This window comes from Artibeus jamaicensis, unplaced genomic scaffold, assembly GCF_021234435.1.
Source record: "Artibeus jamaicensis isolate MK-2021 breed Jamaican fruit bat unplaced genomic scaffold, CSHL_Jam_final contig_540, whole genome shotgun sequence".
Taxonomy (NCBI): domain Eukaryota; kingdom Metazoa; phylum Chordata; class Mammalia; order Chiroptera; family Phyllostomidae; genus Artibeus; species Artibeus jamaicensis.
Genome location: NW_026521879.1, coordinates 2386287 through 2410100, shown reverse-complemented (window position 1 = coordinate 2410100; position 23814 = coordinate 2386287). Strand labels below are relative to the sequence as shown.

The 23814-nt window shown below is 37.0% G+C and overlaps 1 protein-coding gene across 3 annotated transcripts in view; it reads right to left on the bottom strand.

Annotated features, from left to right (window-relative positions):
* Positions 1-7218: 7218 nt before the first annotated feature.
* PTPRZ1 (protein tyrosine phosphatase receptor type Z1) overlaps positions 7219-23814 on the bottom strand; it is a 187676-nt gene continuing 171080 nt past the window's right edge. For all 3 annotated transcript variants that reach the window (XM_053669973.1, XM_053669974.1, XM_053669975.1), the window contains 8 exons: positions 23418-23564; positions 20724-20817; positions 20319-20392; positions 17926-18054; positions 14993-15139; positions 10759-10901; positions 9890-10025; positions 7219-8042 (listed from right to left, as the gene is read on the bottom strand). In XM_053669973.1, the coding sequence (XP_053525948.1) occupies positions 7902-8042; positions 9890-10025; positions 10759-10901; positions 14993-15139; positions 17926-18054; positions 20319-20392; positions 20724-20817; positions 23418-23564 (1011 nt within the window). In that variant the 3' untranslated portion in view covers positions 7219-7901. The remainder of the gene's footprint in view (positions 8043-9889; positions 10026-10758; positions 10902-14992; positions 15140-17925; positions 18055-20318; positions 20393-20723; positions 20818-23417; positions 23565-23814) is intronic.

Sequence of the window (23814 nt, the reverse complement as noted above, 5' to 3'; positions counted from 1 at the left end):
TTGCAAAGGGCTTTAGAAAAGATAGTTTTTAAAGTTTTTAAGTATCAAAAAATCTTATTAACTGTATAACTGCTAGAAAACACAGTGGTTTAAAATGAGTCATTTATATTGTGCATCAGTGTGCAGTTTGGGCATGGCTTCGTGGGACCATTTTAGCTCTGCTGCACAGTCTCGGTTGGACTTGTTGGGCAGGAGCTCAGGGATCCACATCAAGACAACTTGCTCACAGAGGTGGCAAGTTGGTTCTGGTCTCAGCTGGAAGCTCAGCCAGGGCAGTGGACCAGGACTTTGGTTTGTTTCCACATGAGTCTTCCCATGTGTGGGTTTTGTCACAGCATGGTAGCCCCGTGTTATGAGTGAATCTCACAGAAGAGCCAGGAAGAAGCTGAACGTTATTGCCTTTTATGATGCAGCCCCAGAAGCCACATAGCATCACTTTCACTGTAGTTAAAAGTCCACCCAGATTCAAGGAGAGAGACCCAGCCCCACTTCTCAAAGGGATGAGTGTCAGAGTTGCCTGGGATATGAAAGATATTGTTGGGCTATTTTTGGAAAATATAATCTGCCATGGGGAGGACCCTAGAAAGAGGGAGGTGTGTCAGTGGATTATGTGAATATGCAGTAATGACACCAGTTCTCGATTTTTTCTCATTGGGCTTAATTATTGTCTAAGCATTTCATTTTTCTCTAGGTGGTTCTGTGAATCATTTTTTGTATCACGATGAGCTTGGAACAGAACAGACTGCATACACAAAATATGGCAGGTTTTTTTTTTAAATATTAAATTTTATTTCGTTACTTTTCAAGTACATTTTTTTTTTAATCTATTTCTCCCATCCCACCCCACCCCCCTGCCCGGTCTCCCCCCCCCCTCCCATTCCCCCCCCCCCCCAGTCTTCATCTCTGTCTTTCATACTTGTTCCTCAAAATCCCTCCCCCTTTTTCCCCTTAAGTTCCCTTCCCTCTCCCCTCTGGTCACTGCCCACTTGTTCTCTATTTCAGCGTCTTTGTTTTTATTCTGTTTGCTTGTTTGTTTTATTCTTTAGCTTCCTGTCAAAGGTGAGATCATATGGTATTTGTCCTTCAATGCCTGGCCTATTTCACTCAGCATAATGCTTTCCAGTTCAATCCATGTTGTTCCAAAAGGTAGTAGCTCCTTCTTTCTACCTGCAGCATAGAATTCCATTGTGTATATGTACCACAATTTTTGGATCCATTCATTTACTGATGGGCACCTAGGTTGCTTCCAACTCTTGGCTATTGTAAATTGTGCTGCTATGAACATTGTGGTGCATAGGTTCTTTGAAATTGATGTTTTAGGATTCTTGGGGTATAATCCTAGCAGTGGAATTGCTGGGTCAAAAGGCAGGTCAATTTTTATTTTTCTGAGAAAATTCCATACTGTTTTCCATAATGGTTGTACCAGTCTGCAATCCCACCAACAGTGAACTAAGGTCCCCTTTTCCCCACACCCTCTCCAACATTTGTTGTTTGTTGCTTTGTCTATTATAGCCATCCTGACTGGTGTAAAGTGGTATCTCATTGTGGTTTTAATTTGCATCTCTCTGATAGCTAACGATATTGAGCATCTCTTCATGTGTCTCTGGATATTCTGTATGTCCTTTTTGGAGAAGTGTCTGTTCAAGTCCTTTTCCCATTTTTTAATTGGGTTCGATGTCTTCCTAGAGTGGAGTCGTGTAAGTTCTTTGTATATTTTGGAGATTAAACCTTTGTCTGAGGTATCATTGGCAAATATGTTTTCCCATACAGTTGGTTGTCTTTTTAACTTAATACTGTTTTCTTTAGCCATGCAGAAGCTTTTTATTTTGATGAGATCCCATTTGTTTATTCTTTCCTTTATATTCCTTGCTCTAGGGGACATATCCGTAAAAATGTTGCTGCGTGGAATATCTGAGATTTTCCTCTGAAATGCCCACAAGTGTAGCTTGAACTTCCTGAGTCCATTAAAACACTTGAACTAAAGTTACTTAAAGTTCACCTAACATTATAGTTTTCAATACATAGTTTCATTCAACAAGTTAACAACAAGGAAAAAATTACTTGTATCTGTTTATTTATTTATGTGTATAATTTAAAACTGAGGCAACTTTCTGAGGATTGAAGCAAGGTAATAAGAAATCTGAGACATGTGATCAGCAGGCCTGAAGTTGCAGAGGAATGTATCTCGGGCTAGCATACCTGGGGCAAGTTTGGAAGGTCAAACTGTTTCTTTTGTGACCCTGCTTAGAATGTCACAGCTGACAGACTGAATAGAAGTAATTGTCCTGTATGTAACATGAACTTTTCATGTCAAACCCACTTGTTTAATCTCTACTCCCAAATCTTATTTCTTAAAAAAAATTACCTTAAAAAGCTTGTAATAAAAGAAAATTTCCCCAATCTGGCAAAGGAAATAGACTTCCAAGAAATCCAAGAAGCTCAGAGAGTACCAAAAAAGTTGGACTCAAGAAGAAACACACCAAGGCACATCATAATTACATTAGCCAAAATTAAAATGAAGGAGAGAATCCTAGAAGCAGCAAGAGCTAAGGGGACAATCACCTACAAAGGAGTCCCCATCAGACTGTCAGCAGATTTCTCAAAAGAGACCTTACAGGCAAGAAGGGGCTGGAAAGAAATATTCCAAGTCATGAAATCCAAAGACCTACAACCAAGATTGCTGTATCCAGCAAAACTTTCATTTAGAATGGAAGGACAGGTAAGGTGCTTCTCAGATAAGATCAAATTCAAGGAGTTCATCATCACCAAGCCCTTATTATATGAAATGTTAAAGGGACTTATCTAAGAAAAAGAAGTTAAAGAAACATGAACAGTGAAAGAACAACAAGCTCACAGTTATTAACAACCACACCTAAAACGAAAGCAAACTAAAAGGACAGCTAGATCAGGAGTGGAAATATAGAAATGAAGATCTCAAGGAGGGTTAGCAACAGGGGAGTGGGAGGAGGAGATGGGGGAGAAGGTGCAGAAAATAAGTAGCATAGACAGTAGATAGAAAATAGATGGGGGGGCAAGAATAGCATGGGAAATATAGAACCTAAAGGACTTGAGACACATGGTCATAAACTAAAGGGGGGTAATGGTGGGGATGGGGGGGCAGGGTGGAGGGGAATGAAGGGGGGAATAGAACAACTGTAACAGCATAATCAATTTAAAAAATAAATAAAAAAAAAAGTAAAATTCCTGGAACAAAAAAAAAAAAAAAGCTTGTTACCTATAATTTAATGCCAATCATCTCTGGCTTCTTAAAACTGGTATAACATGTTTCGTTTCCATGCCTTAACATTTAATACCACCTGCTCACTTGCCAATATAGTACTAATGAGGGAGACCTCTAGTGTACCAGAACTTGCAATTAGGAAGTAAGTGGATAATATTCAATCATTTGTAATTTTATAATAACAAGTGTGTTTTCTTTATTATGACAAATGTGTAAGTTTTTCTACTTTCTCCAAAAAGTTAATTTTAATTCAATATTTGCTTTGCATTTTTGATTCTATGTACTACTTGTGAGTGCAATTCAACTGTAAGAAAATATATAAAGACATCTCTGCTTATGAAGGATCTTATTTTCCAACTTTTGTATGTTCTATAAATGGTCTAAGTCATTGGAAATGCTAAGAAATTAGGGATTTTCAAATCAAAAATATAAAAATTAAGTACGATTTATGGTATAATGTTAAGTAGGATATGTATGTATTAAATGTATTCATTTTACAAGAAGCAGCAGCTGCCATAAATTCTCAGGAGTATAATGCTAGAACAGTGGTGGAATGTATGGTTCTGGTGCATTTAACTAAATAGATGGATTAGGTTCATCCTTAATACTTTCATGAGGTTGCAAAACTGCTCTATATGATTTAAAATTAGAGATAAAGTCTATAAACACCTCCTTTTCAATTGGGCTAATTTGTAAAGGTGTTACAGAAAAAACTAAGAATAGACCTCTTGTCAAAATTGATGTCTATTATATGTTGAGAAATATTACCTATGGAATGTCAGGTTTCCCAGAATTATTAAAGAGAGCATTTTTGCTCTATGTAAAAATCAGCTTACTCATAATTCACTCATTCTTAATTATTAACCTAAAATGCTTTGAGTACCTTTAATGTGCCAGGTCCTATTCTATGTGTGGAAATACAGATGTTAAAAAAATGAATCAAAATTCATCTCCTCATGGAGGCTACATACTAACAAAGGGTGCAGGCAACAAACCAGTATAAAGTACATCAGGAAAGAGCCATGGCTGGTGTGGCTCAGTAGATTGAGTGCCAGCCTGGGAACCAAAGGGTTGCTGGTTCAATCCACAGTCAGGGCACATGCCTGGGTTGCGGGTCAGGTTCCCAGTTGGGGGTGCACAAGAGGCAACCACACATTGATGGTCCTCTCCCTCTCTTTCTCCCTCCCTTCCCCTCTGTTAATAAATAAGTAAAATCTTTTTAAAAGTATGTCAGGAAACAAAGTCTACTCCTGAGAAAATTAAAGCTGAATAAGGAGATGAGGAGGTACTGGAAGGGAAGGGGATGCAGAGAAGTTGGCTGGCATTTCGCTGGTATACACAAGATGGGGAGACAATTCACATCTCTTGTGATGATCAGGGCAAAATGTTTTGAGTATCTTCCTTGGGAAGAGGGGATGCTATTTCAGACAGGCTGATCCAGGAGTGCTGCTCTGTGGAGGAGATTTCAGAAGAGGCCTGACCCCATGAATGGAACAATAGGGTCCTAATACCTTGCCAAGTGAAAGTGTAAACTGTGCAACTCTTTTGGAAAGTGAAAGTGTTTTAAGACATAAAAATGTTTATAGAATCTGCTCACCAAATGATACAGAAATCAGTTCTAAGAAATAATCCTAACCGTAGGAAAAGCTCTTTACCTAAAGAAATGTTTGTCATAGTGTTGTGTTAGGAAAAATTTGAAAAGATCCCAAACAGCTAACGCTGGGAGAATGACCACGAGAGCCATGGTGTACCTATAAAAGCGGGCCTCCTCCTTCTTGGGATGACTGACTCTTTGTGTTGAACACTTGTTTCCAGGAGGGGCTGTCCTATGCAATGTAGAATGTTTAGCAGCATTTCTGGCCTCAGCCCCGTAGACAATTGTAACAAGCCTCTCTTCACCCCAGCGATGAAAATAGAAAAGGTCTCCAAGTGTTGTCAAATATCCCCTGTGGGGTAATACTGTTCTTGTTGAAAACAACTATTCCAGATGGAATATTATCTAATGACAATGACAGGTTTATGAATTATGTGCAATAAAAGTGTTTATGTAGCAGTATAAAAAATAGAATAAAAATATTATGTAATAAAAAAATGTGTGGTAAAAGCTATAAATACAACAAAACCATAAAAGAAATTTAGATAATGGGTATAAATAATTGAGTTAAGTAAGACTCTCCTGACTTACCTGATTTCATTTGTTTTCACTTCTCTCATAGTTGATTATTGTCTCAGATTTAAGGGTTAAGAGATGAGGAATGATTGCTGTATCTAATAGGAATTGTCTTTGTTATAGGTTTCAGGGTATATTTATAAGAATTTGTCTATACAATGCTTATTTATCATAAATGTTACTTGCATAATCACCCTTTCTTGGAAGACTTTCTGTAAGACACATTGCTAATAAATAACCATGAAAGAAATATACTGCACTTTGAACTAATGATAATGCTGTTGTTGAGTTCTGTTTACATTTACATTGGTGACATATTATGTTATTAAATATTTTACCACATATTTCGCTTTAAAAATTTTCCCTATTTTCCTCCTCTAAAATTGAGGTGCATCTGATGGTCTGAAGATACAGTAATTTCTTTGCCCCTCAAAAGCCATTTATTCCTGGGGCAAAGGCTAAGAAAAAATAGACTAATTAAAGGTGCCATGTATTTCTGGTTCAGATCAGCTTATGATTAAACTTTGTGGGTTCTGGATAAACACAGAGGCTGCAAAACAAAAGGACTAGGACTGGTTTAGAAAAGCAATCAAAGAATCAAAATTAACGTTGCGGCCTTCCTCCCTGGGAAAGAGAGAAAGATGCATGTGCATTTTTTGTATCTTGCAGACCAGTGCTTACCAATATTTTGTGCTTTGTGACCCTCTTCTATTTGTTTTTCCTGTTACCTATTTCAGATTTCTTCATGAATATCGCTTTTAAAAGTAAGCTTTAAAAAAGGAACTACTTAATTCTGTTTTTTTTTTAAACAGATTTTGTATATTGTTTGAGGTAACTGGAGTTTCCCTAAATCGTTGCTAAAGAGCAGTGGTTCTCGAACTTGAACATGCATTAGATTGCTGAATCCCAACCTCGGAGTTTCTGATATAATAGGTCTGGGATGTGAATTCGGGATTTGCATTTCTAACAAGTTCCCAGATTTTTCTGATGTTGTTGGTCTGGGAACCATCCTCTGAGAACCACTGATTTAACGGTATCTTTTGCAGTCCTCCAGCTGCAGACCCTGAACTAGGCATTCTTGGGGATTAAGTCCCTCCTTAGCAGGCAGTGTTATAAAACAATACTGCCTAAGGCAGGGGAGTTTCCAGGATCAAAGTAGGCTCATTACCCATGATTCCCTGTTGTCCTGCACTTAAGCTCTACATGGCTCAGGGATCCCGATAATTTGCCTGAACACAGGACTTCTAATCTTTTCTATTCTGGGACTTGGTCCTTATCTATTCACCTGGCTTCCAAGCTTAGCTTGTCCCTGCCTGGGAAATCTAACTCTTAGTTTGGTTCTCAACCAAAATTTCCCAACACTTCTTGGTACATGGTACTCTTAGTTTTTCAGTAACATTTTCATAGTTCCACTGAGCTAAAGAAATACATAATTGTTCTATTTATGAAGTAATTAGCTCCAAATAATTTAATATAATAGTTGTGCAGTATCAGTACATGTTATAGTGTTGTCCTCAAAAATGTAAAATTTTGTGAAATCTGTGTGTGCCTCAGTGCAGTTAGGGAATCACAGTTCTGTACACTTTCCCATCCCATTAATCTCTTTTATGTCCATCACGCCAGTGGGACCCACACCCACAATTTGCCAGGCACCAGCACAACAGTCCACAGGCAGATGGAAGTTGATGGCAACATTTACATTTATTTCAACACCTTGAATAAACCATTTGAACAATGTTGGATAAGGTGTTATTTTCATAAAAACATCTTTTTTCAAAACAAATGTATTTCTATTTTCCATAAAAGTTAAAATCACATGCTAAAACGGAGTTAATCACTAAGATAACATGAAACAATATCAGGAGACTTAGAGAGCAAGAGCAGATAAAAACTGTATCATTAAACAATTACACACAACTAGAAAATTGACTCAGTAGTAAAATATAAAAATCTAGAATTATAAATATAAATTTGGTCCATGGAGACACTAGACCAGTATTTACAGTAAGTATCAGAATATTTCCTATTTTAAGTGAATACTGCAGTTGTAAAATGATGAATATCACAGGGAGCAGCATTTTATTTACAGTCTACTATATTAAAAGTTACATTTCCAGCAAACCTGATGATTGCTACAAATATAGCTAAAATTTTGACACTAAAAACAAACATGTCCTCTGTAGTTGGAAATTTCTAATACCTATAAATTGAAAATTTCTGTTAAAATCAATACAAAAAAAACTGCCATAATTTTATTCTTAGAAATATTGTAAAATTCAGTCATTTTAGTTGAAACACAGTAAGTGAGTTACAAGAAGTTTTGCACGAAGGCACACTTTGTTAATGATGTAAATTTGGCAGCAGAACCCTATGTCATGAAAGTCACTGCCAGGTGAGAGAAAAACATAACAAAAACTGAACTGATTTTTCCAGTCTAATTTTAGAAAGGAAAGCAATGTGCAGACACGGACTTTCCTCATCCTATCTGTGTTAAACTAAAGACTCCAAGCTTTCCGCTCTATTTCCATCAGGCAATGCTGTGCCATTACTGTCCAGGGAGGTGGATGGATTCTCTTCCTGCCTCGTGCTCACAAGGCTGAGGACCGCTTTGTAGAGGAACTGATACTGCTCCTAGGGAACAGAGTGGGAGGTAATAAACAGCAACTCAGTAGAGACATACATTTCTAAACAGAGGAATATTTTAAATTATACTTTGACACTTTGTGGAAGGGCACTGTGTTACAGGCTGTTATACTCAGTAGAGGTACATGCTCGATATTAATGTCTCCTTGTAATTAAATTTAAAGTAGCTTTTTAAATTATCCAACATTTATTGTCCTAGAAAATTGGTCCACATACATTTACTTATGATAAGCACTCCACCCTTATTCATTTACTTCATGGAGTCAGGAGTAATATGACGAGGTTCCATTACTGACTGATCAACTTGTGCATAAGCCCTTTGGCACTAGGCACCTGTAATCCACTCACAAATAAGCTACTCATTCTCCTTTCTCCAGTTGTTATGGAAACCATTGGATTTGCGTATTTATGGGGAGGTCTCACAAAGGACTGCACAACAGCTGAGGGATCCATGAAGAACACGGACCTCTTTTTACAAGAATATTTTACGAATATTCTTCACATTCTACCTGCCTGTCTGCTCCTATGCCCTGCTTTGAGCAAAGGTAAGCCAGCCAGTGTCCTGCTGTGGTCTTACAATACAGACACACACAAGAATAGTTTTTCTCTTACAGATGCCAATTTGGTCAGTGGGGGACGGGGGAAGGCAGCTGCAGAGAATGTGACTGATGTTGTAGTAGAAAATCATCAGGACCACATGTGCACTGGTGCCTCATTGAATGCATTCACGGAATGGGTAAAAGTTCAACCTCTGGAGAGCAATTTCCTACAAGACAAGCTCCATACAACTCAACTAACACAAATGAGATATTTAATAGAGAGAGGGTTTGCTGATGTGCAAGTGTGCAAGGGGTTACCTTGCCCCTTGGCCAATGGGTTTTGGCTGGAGCTTGAAGGATGGACCTTTTATAAGCCCCTAATACATGCACAGACCAGTGAGCTGAAGGGAAACCTTTCCTTCTACATCCATAGAAGCTTCTCCCTCCCACTGGCCCCTTTGTACTAAGTTTCCTTCTATTTTTTCAGCCATATTTCTACAATAATAAAAACTTCCAGATTATTTTGAGTGTTGAGACTTATTTCTCCAGTTGCACCATGCCTCTTTTTTACTTTGTCCATGTTTCCCTTTCTTTTTATTTATTTTTTAAAGATTTTTTTTTAATCTTTAGAGGGGAAGGGAAGGAGAGAGGGAGAGAAATATCAATGTGTGGTTGTCTCTCATGTGTCCCCCGCTGGGAACTGGCCTGCAACCCAGGCATGTGCCCTGACTGGGAATCAAACCGCGATTCCTTAGTTCGCAGGCCTGAGCTCAGTCTGCTGAGCTACACCAGCCAGGGCTCCCTTTCTTTTTAAAATTACCCAAGAATTAGCCATTTTTTAACTTCAGAAATTAAATTTCATTAAAAAAAAGTAAAAACTTCAAACGTTTAAGATTTTGTGGTCTGTCTTCTGATGGTTCTCTGAGCTAAGTAGAAGTTGAACTTCAGGAAAACATTTATTTTGTTGAACAAGTCAAAGTAGTCAGTGCTTCTATTAAGAATATTTTGCAGAATTACAATAAGTCTTGCAAAAAGGTATACTTGTGACTAAAAATTTTATCCATCAATTTTTGGAAGATAAAATTTAAAAGTTTATTATTTATAGTTCCAGTTCTATGGACTGTGGACAATATAACTTGTAATTCAGCTTGAAATGCATTCCAATGCTTCAGGCTGTGTGATCTCTCTCTCTCTCTTTTTCTCTCTCTCGATATAAGATAAAATGATTTAGGCAGCATCTAGGGAGTAAGTAGTACTCTAACAGTGAAAAGTTTGGTTCATTGCTTTATTACTTACAATGTCAGCAAAGACTCCTGGCCTCATCAAATTAATCATCTTGGCTACCTGGTAAACATCCATGGAATTTTCTTTTTCTAGTTGGTGCACTAGGGTTGTCAGAGCACAGAAAGTCCCTGCTGTCACTCCTCCATGCCTTGGAGCAAAGGGAAGGGACAAAGACTGTTCAGATGCATTAAACTTACACATTTGGAAGTCACAGGGTATGTAACTTTGACAAATTTGCAGTAAGAGCACTGACATTTCTAATGAATTACTTTTCTTTATTGTGCATAGAACTATGGTTTATGGTTCATAAAACACAAATGTTCATGACATTTGTAATGGGATACTTTATGGAAGATTAAGATTTGCTTATACTAGGAGCTAGCAATCAATTTGAATGATCTAAGGCGATACTATATGTTATATAACATGCATAACATATCATATATATAAAATATAATTCCAGCACATGCACTTTTTATTAGTTTATAAGTGAAATTGTAAAGAGCTATTACATAAAGATTCCTGTTTCTGGTAAATAAAAAAAATGTATCAATTCCACTCCTATCCCAAGAAGTCAATGTCTAAGAAATGTCTCTGGTTAGCACCTGTAAAAATTCAAATGCTAAAACTGAGCCATCACTGAAAGTGTTCTCAAGTACAATACAAAAGCACATCTTGTGATCACACACCCATCTCCTTTCTTCGACAGGAGTTCCAAGAGAAGTGAAATAAAAAAATTCTGTGTTAATCTTAACCACAAGAAGCACATAATCCACCCTGACTGCATCACTAAGATTAGTCCAAAGCAGTGAGTACAAATAGAAATATACATACACCAAGAGGATATTAAAACATGAAACAATTTAAAGTGTGGAACTTACTCATCATGAACAATCATGGGTCCATCCCTGCTGGCAGCTTCTTCTTTGATAATACTTAGAAGTTCAAAAGTTTTACTAATGGGACTATCTGGATTTGGCCATTTGGGACACTGAAAATGTCTCACTTCAAGTACATAATCATCCTATTAAAAGAAAGAAAAAGTCATGCTTCTAAAAGAATAATATAGGTTACTGAATAGAATTATTGAGGAAAATCAGGAGTTAGAGGAAGTTGATCAAAGCAAATGGCATGCAGGAGTGAGCAGTGGCAATGTCAATAAGGTTCTTTTTATCCTTACAGTAACCTTATTTGTGAGATTATCATTCCAATCAAAACATGAAAGTATGTACCAAAAAATATCTTCAGGGTTAAAATTTGTTTTTAAAATAGCATAGACTTTTTCAAATGCCAGCATTACTCAGTTTTACTAAGGGAAGAATGATACTGCAAAGATGCAGAGGGGAGGATGCTGGCAGAGGATGGAGCTCTAGTTTTCAATATGGTCCTGGTTTTAATTCTTGTTTAAGTGACCAAACAGCCTGTGTGACTTTTTAAATCCCTTAAAAATGAGCAGACTTTATATGGAAGTGCAAAAGTACAAAATAGCCAAGATACTACTGAAGAAGAAAAGCAATATAAAGGATTATTTCATCAGATATCAAGGATTCTAATATCCTATAAGAATTAATAAGATTTTATAGTTTTGGCAGAGGGGTGAACAAAGAAACCAATAGAATAAATAGAGACCCAGAAACAAGCCCATACATATATGATAGAAATATGATTTATGACAGAACTGATATTGCTGATCAATAAAGGATGCTGAGACAATGGTTATCCACATGGAAAACAATGAAACTGGATCCTTGCTTCACAAAACAAACTACAAAATGTCAGTTCCAGTTATAAAATATTAAGAGAGCAAAAGGGAAATTTTTTCAAGTTAAAAAGGGATTTTTTAAAGACACTGAATGATTTCCTTATACAAGTGGGAAAGGAAGCTTAACATACTCACATGGATTAAACATTAAAACTGTTATTCACTAAAAAAAAAAATCACAAAGGAAAAGCCAAATCACAAAGGAAAAAGTTAAATCACAAACTGCAAAGAAGGTAATATCTATAGTTGACAAAGGATTAGTATCCAGACTATAAAAGGACCTCCAATAAATTTTCTAAGAATATGCTAAATAACTTAATAGAACAATGAGCAAAAATCATGAACAAAAACTTCACAAAGGGTAATGTAAATATACTCAGCCTCATTTGCAACAAGAGAAATGCAAATTATATTCACTGAGAGATGCAATATCATTCCCATCACAACACTGGTGAGGAGGTGGAGATTCCAAACCACTCATGCACTCCTGTTGGACAGGTGGATGGACTGGCAGAACCTCTTTGGACAATACTTGGCATTACTTAATAAAGTTGCAGAAATTTGAGATGCTCAAGCCAATGACCCAGTGGGATAATTCCCAGACATTCTCAGGAGAAGATTTTGTGTGTGTTGAAAAATATTCATGACCCTGGCTGAATAGCTCAGTTGGATAGAGCATCGCCCCAAGCTGGTTAGGGCAATGCCAAGGTTGCGGGTTAGATCCCTGGTCAGGGCACATACAGGAATACAATCAATGGATGCATAAATAAGTGGAACAAGAAATAGATGTCCCCCCCATCTCCCTTTCTGTCTAAAAATCAATACAAGGAAGAAAAAATATTCATAACAGTATTGTTTGCAAAAGCAAAAAAACCCACACAAACAGGTAATAACCCAAATGTAGAATATAAAAGTATATTTATAAACTGGAATGCTAAACAGCAGAATTAAATGAATTGGAATTATACTCAATAATATGGATTATTCTTGGCAGTATCATGATAAAGAAAAGTGAACAACCTCTAGAAAATACACAGAATGTGATTTATAGGAAGTTCAAAAAGATTCAAAACTGAAGAACACAGTGTTAAAGAATACAAAGACAAAAGATCAACTTGGAAAGTAAATCAAGAGATAGATAAACAAGGTTTCAGGAAGTGGCTGCTTCTGAAAGGAGGAGAGGATGGAATAGGATGGGGGACTCATGAGGAACTTCAAAGGGGAAGGCTGTGTTATTATTTTCCTTGAATTCATTTACAGTATCATTTTTATACCTGGTACATATTTTATGAACATTCTTTTTAAAATAATTTGAAAATTTGTATAACAGATAGGTAAATAAAAGCCCCCAGCTCTTGATTTTGGTACCTTACTCTCAACCTCTTGAACACTCAAACAAATCCTGGTCTCTACAGTATCGACCCTCACTCCTCTACTAACCTCAAAAACTGTGGTTTTTGTGGGGAGAGGGCAAAGAAGTGCCTAAAATTGTCTAAACTTATGAAACTACCCACTTCAATGTTTCACTCTTCTTTTACCATTATTTTAGAAATAACTGCTCATCCTTATGTCTGACTCCTAAGTGGTCAAGGTGTTCACAATAGGTAGCTTACATATGGGAGACAAACTGATATGGGATCAATCATGAGTGTTTATTTTCTGCGTAATACCAGGAGAAAAACTGGCTAGTCACCCAAGGCCAACCTAGATATTTGACTTGATGAGTAATCAGGATAATGGGTATGACAAGATCATGGGTATCTAATGATTATTACTCTCACAGTAAACTTTTTTTGTGCATGTGATTTTATTTTTTATTTTCTTTAACTTTATTTTATTGTTGACATAATAAACTTTTATGGGAGAAGGGCATGAGAGACTGCAGATCTGAATGGGTGATTCTGAAGTATTCAGGGAACAGTTATAAGTGAAAACTGGAATGGAATGTTAAGAGCTCTCAGAAATGTAAAGATTCTGCTGGTATCTGCCCCTTAACTTATAAATAAGGAATGTAAATCACTCTCCCAAGGCCACATTGCCCATCACTGGGACCATAATCAATATGTCCATTTTGGGGCAGGTTTTAAGCAAGTAGGATACTATTCCATTGCAATGTTTATATTATTAATTTACTTGCATTATCACATTTGTATGTTTTGTATCATTCAAATATGGAGAATAGTGAATCTTCTTGTATACCATCTATGGTTTAACAGTTTCAGAATTAGGGTATCATAAAGTAAAGCATTTAAACCATCCAAAACATTTCTTTTTTTTCTTTTTATTTTATTCATTTATTTTTAGAAAGAGGGGAAGGAAGAGAGAAAAAGAGAGAGAGAAACATCAATGTGTGTTTGCCTCTCAAGTACCCACTACTGGGGACCTGGCCCGGAACCCAGGCATGTGTCCTGACTGGGTATCGAACTGGCAACCCTTTGGTTCACAGGCTGGCTTTCTATCCACTAAGCTGCACTAGCCAGGACTAAAACATGATTTCTGATTGAGAAGGTAATCTGGGAATCTCATGTGTATTACTCATAATTCCTAGTATCTTTTAGTATTTCAGTATAGCTATGCAATAAATAATGTATTGTACTGTACTTATGTAAATACTGACAAATAATTTAGATTAAGGGCTACAGATAATTGAGAGCACAGTAAAAATAATTCTAGTATATTGTACTGTACATTTTCAAAGCACTTTACTTATCAGCCAGTACGTTGCTGGAGAGCAATGTGTTAGTTTAGTAGGTATTATCTTATTTTACTTAGGAGAATCCAAGGTAAGCATTTGCCTTAACACATGAGAATTGGGATTAATTTTTTTTAAAGATTTTATTTATTTATCTTTAGAGAGGAAGGGAAGGAGAGAAGGAGAGAAATATCAATGTATGGTTGCCTCTCATGAGTCCCCTGCTGGGAACTGGCCCCTGCTGGGAACTGGCCTGCAACCCAGGCATATGCCCTGACTGGGAATTGAACCGCGATCGTATGGTTCACAGGCCTGCGCTCAATCCACTGAGCTACACCAGCCAGGGCTGATTAATTTTTTTTAACTGAGTTTATGTTCAACTAAAATTATATCAGGAACTCTTTGAAGTAAAAGAGAAGTCTTTAATTTCCTGTGTGTATAGAAGTCTGGAACCCTGTCACTTAATGGTTACTAATTATTTAAGAATTCTATAAGATTTTGAAAATGTAAGTGACAAGCAAAGTAAAATTTATTATTTAGTTATTCTGTCTCAATTTGTAAGAAATCAGATTCCTTCTTATTTCTAGAAAAGATCCTTAAATGATGATATATTTAATATGTACTTAAGGTGAAACATTTTTCTTTTAAATTATATCCATACCTGTGTAGCTTCTAAGATAAAATCTTGAATTAAAAGTTTTTCTTCATTAGATAGACATTTGTGTTCTTCAGCCATAAGAGTTACCTTAAAACTCTCACAATTTATAGGCTCATCTTTATTTGGCCAATAAACAAATTCATCTTCTGCCTGGAGGATTAAAAACCAAAAAAAAAAAAAAGCTAGATTTTAATAATATGTCTTATTAAGCAGGCTGTAACATGAAATTAACAGATGCCATAATTCAACTCAAATTTTTCTTTGAATCATAAAATTTAGTCTTTTTTTCTGGTTTCTTTTTTTAAGTATATATTATTGATTATGCTATTACAGTTGTCCAATGTTTTTCCTCCTCTTTATCCCCCTCTACCTGGTACTACTATTCCCTCCAGCATTCTTGTCCCCTTAGTTCATGTCCATGGTTCATAAATTTAAGTTCTTTGGTTTCTCTATTTCCTGTACTATTCTTAACCACCCGTGTCTATTTTGTACCTACCATTTATACTTCTTATTTCCTGTACCTTTTCACACATTCTCCCCCTGCCCCCTCCCTGCAGATAACCCTCCATGTGATGTCCATTTCTGTGATTCTGTTCCTGTATAGTTATTTGCTTAGTTTGTTTTTGTTTTATTTTAGGTTCAGTTGTTGATACTTGTGAGTTTGCTGTCATTTCACTGTTCATAGTTGTGATCTTCTTTTTCTTAGATAAGACCCTTTAACATTTCATATAAGGGCATGGTGATGATGAACTCCTCTAACTTTACCTTATCTTGGAAGCACTTTACCTACCCTTTCACTCTAAATGAAAGCTTTGCTGGATAGAGTAATCTTGGATGTAGGTTCTTGGTTTTCATGACTTTGAATACTTCTTTCTGGCCTCTTCTTGCCTGTAAGGTTTCTTTTGAGAAATCATCTGATAGTCTTATCAAAACTCTTTGTAGGTAACTGTCTTCTTTTGTCTTGCTACTTTTAAGATTCTCTCCTTATCTTCAATCTTTGGCAATTTAATTATGATATATTTTGGTGTGTTTTTCTTTGGGTCCAATTTGTTCGGGATTCTCTGAGCTTCCTAGATTTGTTCATCTATTTCCTTCACCAGACTGGGGAAGTTCTCTTTCATTATATTTTTCAAATTAATTTTAAATTTCTTGCTCTTCCTCTTCCTCTTCTGGCAACCCTATGATTTGGATGTTGGAATGTTTAAAGTTGTCCTGGAGGTTCCTAAGCCTCTCTTCATTTTTTTTTTTTTGAATTCTTGTTTCTTCATTCTGTTCCATTGGATATTTCTTTCTTTCTTTTGTTCCATGCTTTCCTTCTCTTCATTGTTGGTTCCCTGCATATCTCACTTTTCATAGCTTTTACTTTTCCTCTATTTTGTTACAATATTCAACCACTTCTGTGAGCATCCTGATTGCCAGTGTTTTGAACTCTGCATCTGGTAGGTTGGCTATCTCTTTGTTGCACAGCTGTATTTTTTCTGGAGTTTTGATCTGTTCTTTCATTTGGGCCATATTTCTTTGTCTTGGTGCACCTGTTATGTTGTAAGGGGCAGAGCCTTAGATATTCACCAGGGTGAGGCAACCCGCATCACTGCATTATGATGCTGTATAAGAAGGAATGGTCAGAGAGGGAACAATGCTTCTTGCTTGGCTCTTGCCCTGCTTTCGGTCACTTCTGCCATTACTCACAAGCAAACTATGCCCTTTGAGGTGCTGACCTCATGCTGATTCCCAGGTGTGTGACCTTGTGTATGTTCTAGGATCTGATGGTCTCTTCCAACATACTCCCCTGTGAGACTGGCAGTTTCTCTTGCCACTACAACTCCCAAAGCTTTTCGTATCCTGAGGTTTTGAGGCCTTATTTCCCCCCACACTGGAATCCTGGGTTGCATTGTCTGTCTTGATCCCCAGTTGTTCCTCCCAGTTTATCCACATGTGAATGTGGGACTGTCTGGTCTGCCAGCTTCTACCTTGCTGTGCATTCTCTCCTTCCAGGCTGCCCATCTCTGCCCTTCCTACCAGGCTAGATGAATATTTCTTCTTTAACTCCTTGTTTGTCAGACTTCCATACAGTTAGATTTTCTGGTAGTTCTGGTTGCTTTTTAAAAAGTGGTTGTTATTCTTCTTCTGTTTGTGCCGGGAAGCAAAGCACATCTACCCATGCCCCCATCTTGGCCAGAATCCTCTGAATTACAAAATTTAGTCTTACAATATTGTATCTTAAACCAGATTGATCTGTAAAATAAAACTTAAGCACCTAAACTATTGTAGTATTATTTTGCCTTCTTAGCTCATCAATAACAAAGATTAGTTGTTGTTTCTATAACTGACAACAAGGTAGAGAAAAGTCAAGTGATTTTAAGAGCTCAGCAATTTGTAGCATCATTTGGAATGGTCAGCATAATTTTATGGACAAGAAATGAATCTCAAGGTATATATGTAAAACCTAAACAAAATATTATTTTGGTTTTATTTTGGGGGTTCTACAAATATACATAAAAAGGAGAATGGGATTTTCATTATTTTCTGACACTAAAAAAGTTCCTCTGATATTAGGAGTTCAGTTATTCCAAATAGGTATTTTTTGGATCTCCTTAAATTGAAGGAATTTCCAAATATCCTACTAAGTTTTATTTTAAAAAATTAGAAGCATATGTACTGACTTCATTCATGACTATGATTCTAATCTTTCTTAGTGGTGTCACAAAATACTTAAATTGAAATTAACTTTAAGATGTCCTTATTTAAAACTGTTGTTCAACAATTTCAGACCAGATTGCATAACCAAACTTGGCCTAATAGTAGTCAAGATGCAATACCAATGACATCAGTTTAGCAGTTGAAAGACATTATTTGTTTTTTTGCTGGACTTCTGGCTGCTCTGACCTGGTATTTCTCCTGTGAGGAAAGTACTAAAAGTGACCTGAGAGACTTACCATGTTTTGACCATCAGGAAGCATAACCACCAGCTGGGCATTATGGTCCCAGATCATCCTCCAGAAATCCTTGATGGTGTGGAGAAGGGGATGCTGGGTGATGATAAACTCACTGCTCTGATAATAACCCTACAAAATCAAAGAGAAGATAGCTAGAACCCTGACATATGACTTTTAATATTCAGAAAACATTTTTAAGTTTATGGCATTCTTTTATAAAAATGTACTCTATTGATTGTACTATTACAGTTGTCCCACTTTTCTCTCATTTGCCCCCTCTATTCAGTACCCAAATTCCCTCCAGCAATACTCCCCTTAGTTCATGCCCATAGATCATGCATGTAAGTTGTTTCATTACTCCATTTCCTATACTGTTCTTAACATCCCCCTGCCTATTTTGTACCTACCAGTTTGTGCTTCTTAATCCCTCAGCTTTTCCCCCATTCTCTCCCTTTCCCATCTCAGCTGATAACCCTCCAAATGATCTCCATATCTATGATTTTGTTTCTCTTCTGCTTGTTTTCTTAGTTTGTTATTTGGATTCAATTATTGATAGTTGTGAATTTATTGCCATTTTAATGGTCATCATTTTTATCTTCTTTTTTTTTATATAATTCCCTTTAGCATTTCATATAATAGCTTAGTGATGATGACATCCTTTAACTTGACCTTATCTGGGAAGCACTTTATCTGCCATTCCATTCTAAATGATAGCTTTGCTGAATAGAGTAATCTAGGTTGTAGGTTCTTGCTTTTCATCTCTTTGAATGCTTCTTCCAAGTCCCTTGTAGCCTGCAAAGTTTCTTTTGAGAAATCAGCTGACAGTCTTATGGGAACTCTTTTGTAGGTAATTGTCTGATTTTTCTTGCTGCTTTTAAGATTCTCTCCTTATCTTTAATCTTGGGTAATGTAATTATGATGTGCCTTGGTGCATGATTCCTTGGGTCCAACTTCTTTGGAACTCTCTGAACTTTGTGGACTTCCTGGAAGTCTATTTTCTTTGCCAGATTGGGGAAGTTGTCCTTCATTATGTTTTCAAATATAAGTTTTCAATTTCTTGCTCTTCCTCTTCTCCTCTGGCATACTTGTGATTCAGATGTTGCTATCTTTAAAGATGTCCCAGAAGCTCTTTAGGCTATCCTTGATTTTTTGAATCCTTTTTTCTTCTTGCTGTTCTGATGGAATGCCTTTTTCTGCCTTGCGTTCCAAATCATTGATTTTATCCTTGGATTCTTCTTCTTCACAGCTGGTTTCCTATAGATTTTTCTCTATTTCACTTTACATAACCTTCATTTTTCCCTGGGTCTATTTTATGCTGTTGATGTACCCAATGAGTTCCTGGAGCATCCTGATCACCAGTGTTTTTAACATTGCATATGATAGGTTGCTTGTCTCCGTTTTGTTTAGTTTTTTTTTTTCTGGAGTTTTGTTCTGCTTTTTCGTTTGGGCCATATTTGTTTGTCTCCTCATTTTGGCAGCCTCCCTGTGTTTGTTTCTGTGAATTAGGTAGAGCTGCTTTGACTTCCTTTCCTAGTAGCATCTTTCTTTGGCCCATCCAGATGAATGTAGCTTCTTTAATTTCTCGTTTGTCAGACTTCCACTCAACACAGTTTCCTGACAATTCTGAGTGTTATTTGTTTTGGAGTCTAGTTGTAATTTTTGCTATAGTTGCATGAGGAGGCAAGGCATGCTTACGTATACCTCCATCACAAATGGAAGTCTATGGCAGTCTTTTTAGTTTTACATTGTGTGATAAATAATAATGTGATTACTCTAGTCAATGTTTAGGGGCATTTGCTATATGCCAGTTATAGCACTAAGCATTTTCTTTCTCTTAAGTCAGTTATGCCTTTCAGCAGTACCATGGGATAGAAAATGTAACACACATTTTACAGATGATTAAACAGAAGTTTAAGAAGAGTTGTGGTCAAGTTTATACAGCTTTCAGCTCTAGGAAAAGACTTATCAAAATGACTTGTGGACCTTGTCTCCTCTACTAGATAGAGTGGAAATCTAGAAAAGGGTTATATTTCTCAATTTCCAGAAGTCCCAATGGCAGAGTGCCAAATTTCACACCTCTGGCAACAGGGCACTGTTGGTGTTCAGACACCCTGTCTTTGATGGGTCAGTGTATGTTTTATGACTACTCATCATTGCTGAACAGTGTTTGGTGCCTGCATGCACTTATTTGCAGGTGTCTCTAATCCCTGCAAGCATAAAAGCATCAAGGAATGCTGTTATCTGTGGCTACTATGGTGGTGGGGCATCAGACTTGACTTCCATCCTCCAGCATGGCTGTGCATGTCTGTAGTCACTGAGTCAGGCAGCTCATCCTGGCTTTAGTTCTGGTAACAAGCTGTCAGGCCATCTCCCCAGTGACTTCTCTGACTTACCATGACATAGGAGGCATTGATGTAGTCTGTGCCTTCCCCACTCAGGGACGAAATGCCAACCCTTGACCTTTCCACTGCAACACAGAACATTCATGATAAACAACCGTGCTCACAGGGCTACGACTCCTCCCTCCACCCCTAATTTGCAAAAAAAAAAAAAAGCAGCTATGTTTCTTGTATGGAGTGTCTATGATCTTTAAGCTAATTTTACTATGTATTTTGCAATTTTAGGTGAGACATCAGGGGTTGAGAGTACTACTTAAAAGTCACATTCTCTGGCATAATTACTTGAATATGAGTATATTGCTTTTGTCCTAAAATGTACCAATAATGTCAAATTACTTACAAGGCTTCCATTGTAAATGAAAAAAAGTGTTCTTTTTTTCAAGATTTAACATAACCTACCAGGAATGATAGAAGAAGTTCTGTTCTTTTCCCTGTTGCATTGCTTTAGGGCTGTAGAATAGTCACTCTGTTGAATATTTGATTGACTCAGGAGCTGAAAGAAGTCAAGAAAAATTATAGATTATTTTATTAAAGTTATTCTATCATACACACACACTCATGTACATACACATACTGCCCAACCAAGGTAAGATATTGAATATAAATATATCTGACTTTCAAGAATGCCTTGAACCAAACCTTGTTTTCAGGAACTCCCTGGCACATCTATGTTTTACACTAGGAAAGATGAAAGAAGCAGAGAAAATTTGCTCTCTAGTTTGACTTCAAGCTTTGGAAAGGTTTTCCTCATGGCTTCCTCTATGGGTGTGCTCTCTCCAGCACATGAGTAATCTACTTTCTATTTACTTATTCTTCAATTACTGAATGTTCAGGTTATGTCCAATGTTTTGCTATGTCAAACTTTGTAGCAATGTATGCTTCTGAATGTGCACACATGTGAGAGTTCATATAGAGAATTAAGTATTGACAGTCTGACAGATGAAAAGTGCTGTTTTCAAAATCATGGCTTTGATTTGCACTTCTGTAATTATATTGTAGGATGGGGAATTTTTGTGTCATCAGCCATTTATATTTCTTCTTTGATGACTGCCTTTTCATATTTCTTCCTCACTGTCATTTATTGATTTGTAGAGGGGTTTTATATTTTGAATGTAAATGTATAGTCTGTTGGAAATTACTTTGTCCTCTTTAATCATACAGATATTTACACCCAATTTATTAAGTTTTCCTTTAAGATTTTTGTAAATTGGTTTTTATTTAAAAAGTCCTTCTTTACCCTGGAGGCCTTTGAAGGTATTTTCCTGTAATAGTTATAAAACTTTGTTTTCACCCTGAGGTACATAAAATCTATACTGAATAATTTTTGTGTTTCATGTATGTTAGGGACTTAATTTTACTTGTTTCCACATTGAAGTTGTTTCAATATTATTTATTGATCAGTTCATCCTTTCCTTACTAATTTGTAATATCATATCAGTCACACAACAATTTCCACATGGGTATGGTTTCTCTTGATTATTTGTCTGTTTTTAAGTACTAATTATTACATCTGCATAATGTCTACCACATGCAGTAAAATAAATTTCTATTCCTCATTTTTAGTATTGCTTTGGATTTTTTGGCTCTTTTTTGCCTATGAAAATTTTAAAATTACTATAAACACAAAGCCTGGCATGTGATAGGTGTCTAGTAAGTATTTGTTGAATAAATAGACATGCAATTTATTTCAAAAGAATTTTTATGAATAAACTATCATAAATACCTTTTAAATACATTTTTATACTTAATAAAAGGTGTATACACACACACATACACTTACATTTTCCTAGTTATCATGTTAACAGAAAACAGAGTCAAATGCATCTCTTTTTAATTATACTCTGACATCATAATGGATATTTGCATTTGATGCTGGATTATCCAGTGTAAGCTGTATCAATCCACTTATGTAATTGTGCAGGGGGTAAATCATATTTAAATAAGAAATCTGTTGAAGGTGGGTGATTTACATATATTTTTTAATTTGGGGAACAGCTATCCAAAAAACTTAATGTTAACATTTTATTTTTCCTTATTATCTGTTTCTGGAAACCTCAGTGTACACATTTTCCTTCCTAAAGTGATCCGTTACAACTCATGTAAGCATGGCTGAGTAAAACATTTATGTTTCCCTGACAGCAGGTTCTAAGCTCAGCATTCTCCCCTGGTCTTCCTGTCACTCCTCCAAAGCACAAAGGGTGCTGATTAGGGTGGCAAAATGTCAGAGACAATGAATAGTTATAACATCTCTGTTGTGGGCTCGGGAAACAGAGAGAAAAAAAACTGAAATTGCAGAGTTTGTTAACTAACTCTCCTGGACTTTTCCAAGGTCTTCCTACTTCTTCCTAGGTCTTCCTAGGTCAAGGTCTTCCCAATGTCTTCTTCAGACATTGGCCCTGTTTCTGGGGAGGAAGAGGTTAGTACAGGAATAACATGGAGCAAAATAACAGCCTCCATTCCACTGGAAGCCTCTTCTCTGCAACCTGGTCACATCTGCTGTCTGAATTCTTTGCTGACTGATTACTGGAAGTCAAAAAAAGAGCTGGGTTGCAGGAGGAGTGTTGTTGAACAAGAACAACACCCCAAAACACGCCCTCCCCACTAGTTCACTGCCTTGTGCCAGGGTGAGTGGGAGAAACAGGGTTGAAGAAGCTCTTATTGTGGTGTGGCCTATTCTAGTTCAGGGGCTTCAAGTGAGGGAGATTTTTCTAAAGAGCAGCGCAAACAGCCTGAGCCATAGCACTCAGGCTTGAGTGGTCTGGGTTTTTCAAAGTAAAAAAAGCACTTGTACAGTCTGTATGATAAGTTCTGTCTGTTCATTCTGTTAGGCTCTGTGCCCTCCTTTCCAAGACCAAGTCTGCATTTACAAAGTTATTCTAGGGTTTCTGAGAACTTTTCTTCTAGCCACTCAGAATTAAGGTTCTCCTTGAAATTTACCATGTGGCTTGGCCTGGTTGCCTGTTGTAAAGAACAATACAAGCCACTGTGCCAACAGTGCTCTCAACCCATCCACATGGCCTTGTCGACTCAATGCGAAGAGGCAGGCTCATTCAATTCTGCAATAACACCCAAGAGGCTTCTGAGAGGACTCACCTTGAATTGTTTCTCAAGCTTTGTTTTGCCTGTGGGTCCAGGAATGAGGAGCGCATTGACATAGGCGTGAATGTGACTGTCTGGCACTTCGGTCTCCTTGCTAAGTATGGCCTCAACCAGTGCATCATGAATGAAGACATACTGTTCCTGATAAAACAAAGACAGTAAAGGATACTGCTTCAGGTGTTTCTTGTGTGTATTTAGGTATAAAAGCAGTACCTGCCACTGATGCGCAGAAACTTTTACACAGGGTAGAGAGAAACCCATCAAAGATTGCTTATCAGGCCTGGCAGGAAGTCGGGTGGAGGGAGGGAGGCAGTGTAGACAGAACACAGCTCTCTTTATTCCTCATCTCTTTATTTCTGGTGGGTTGGCACTTGTGGGAAGGAGGCAGGAA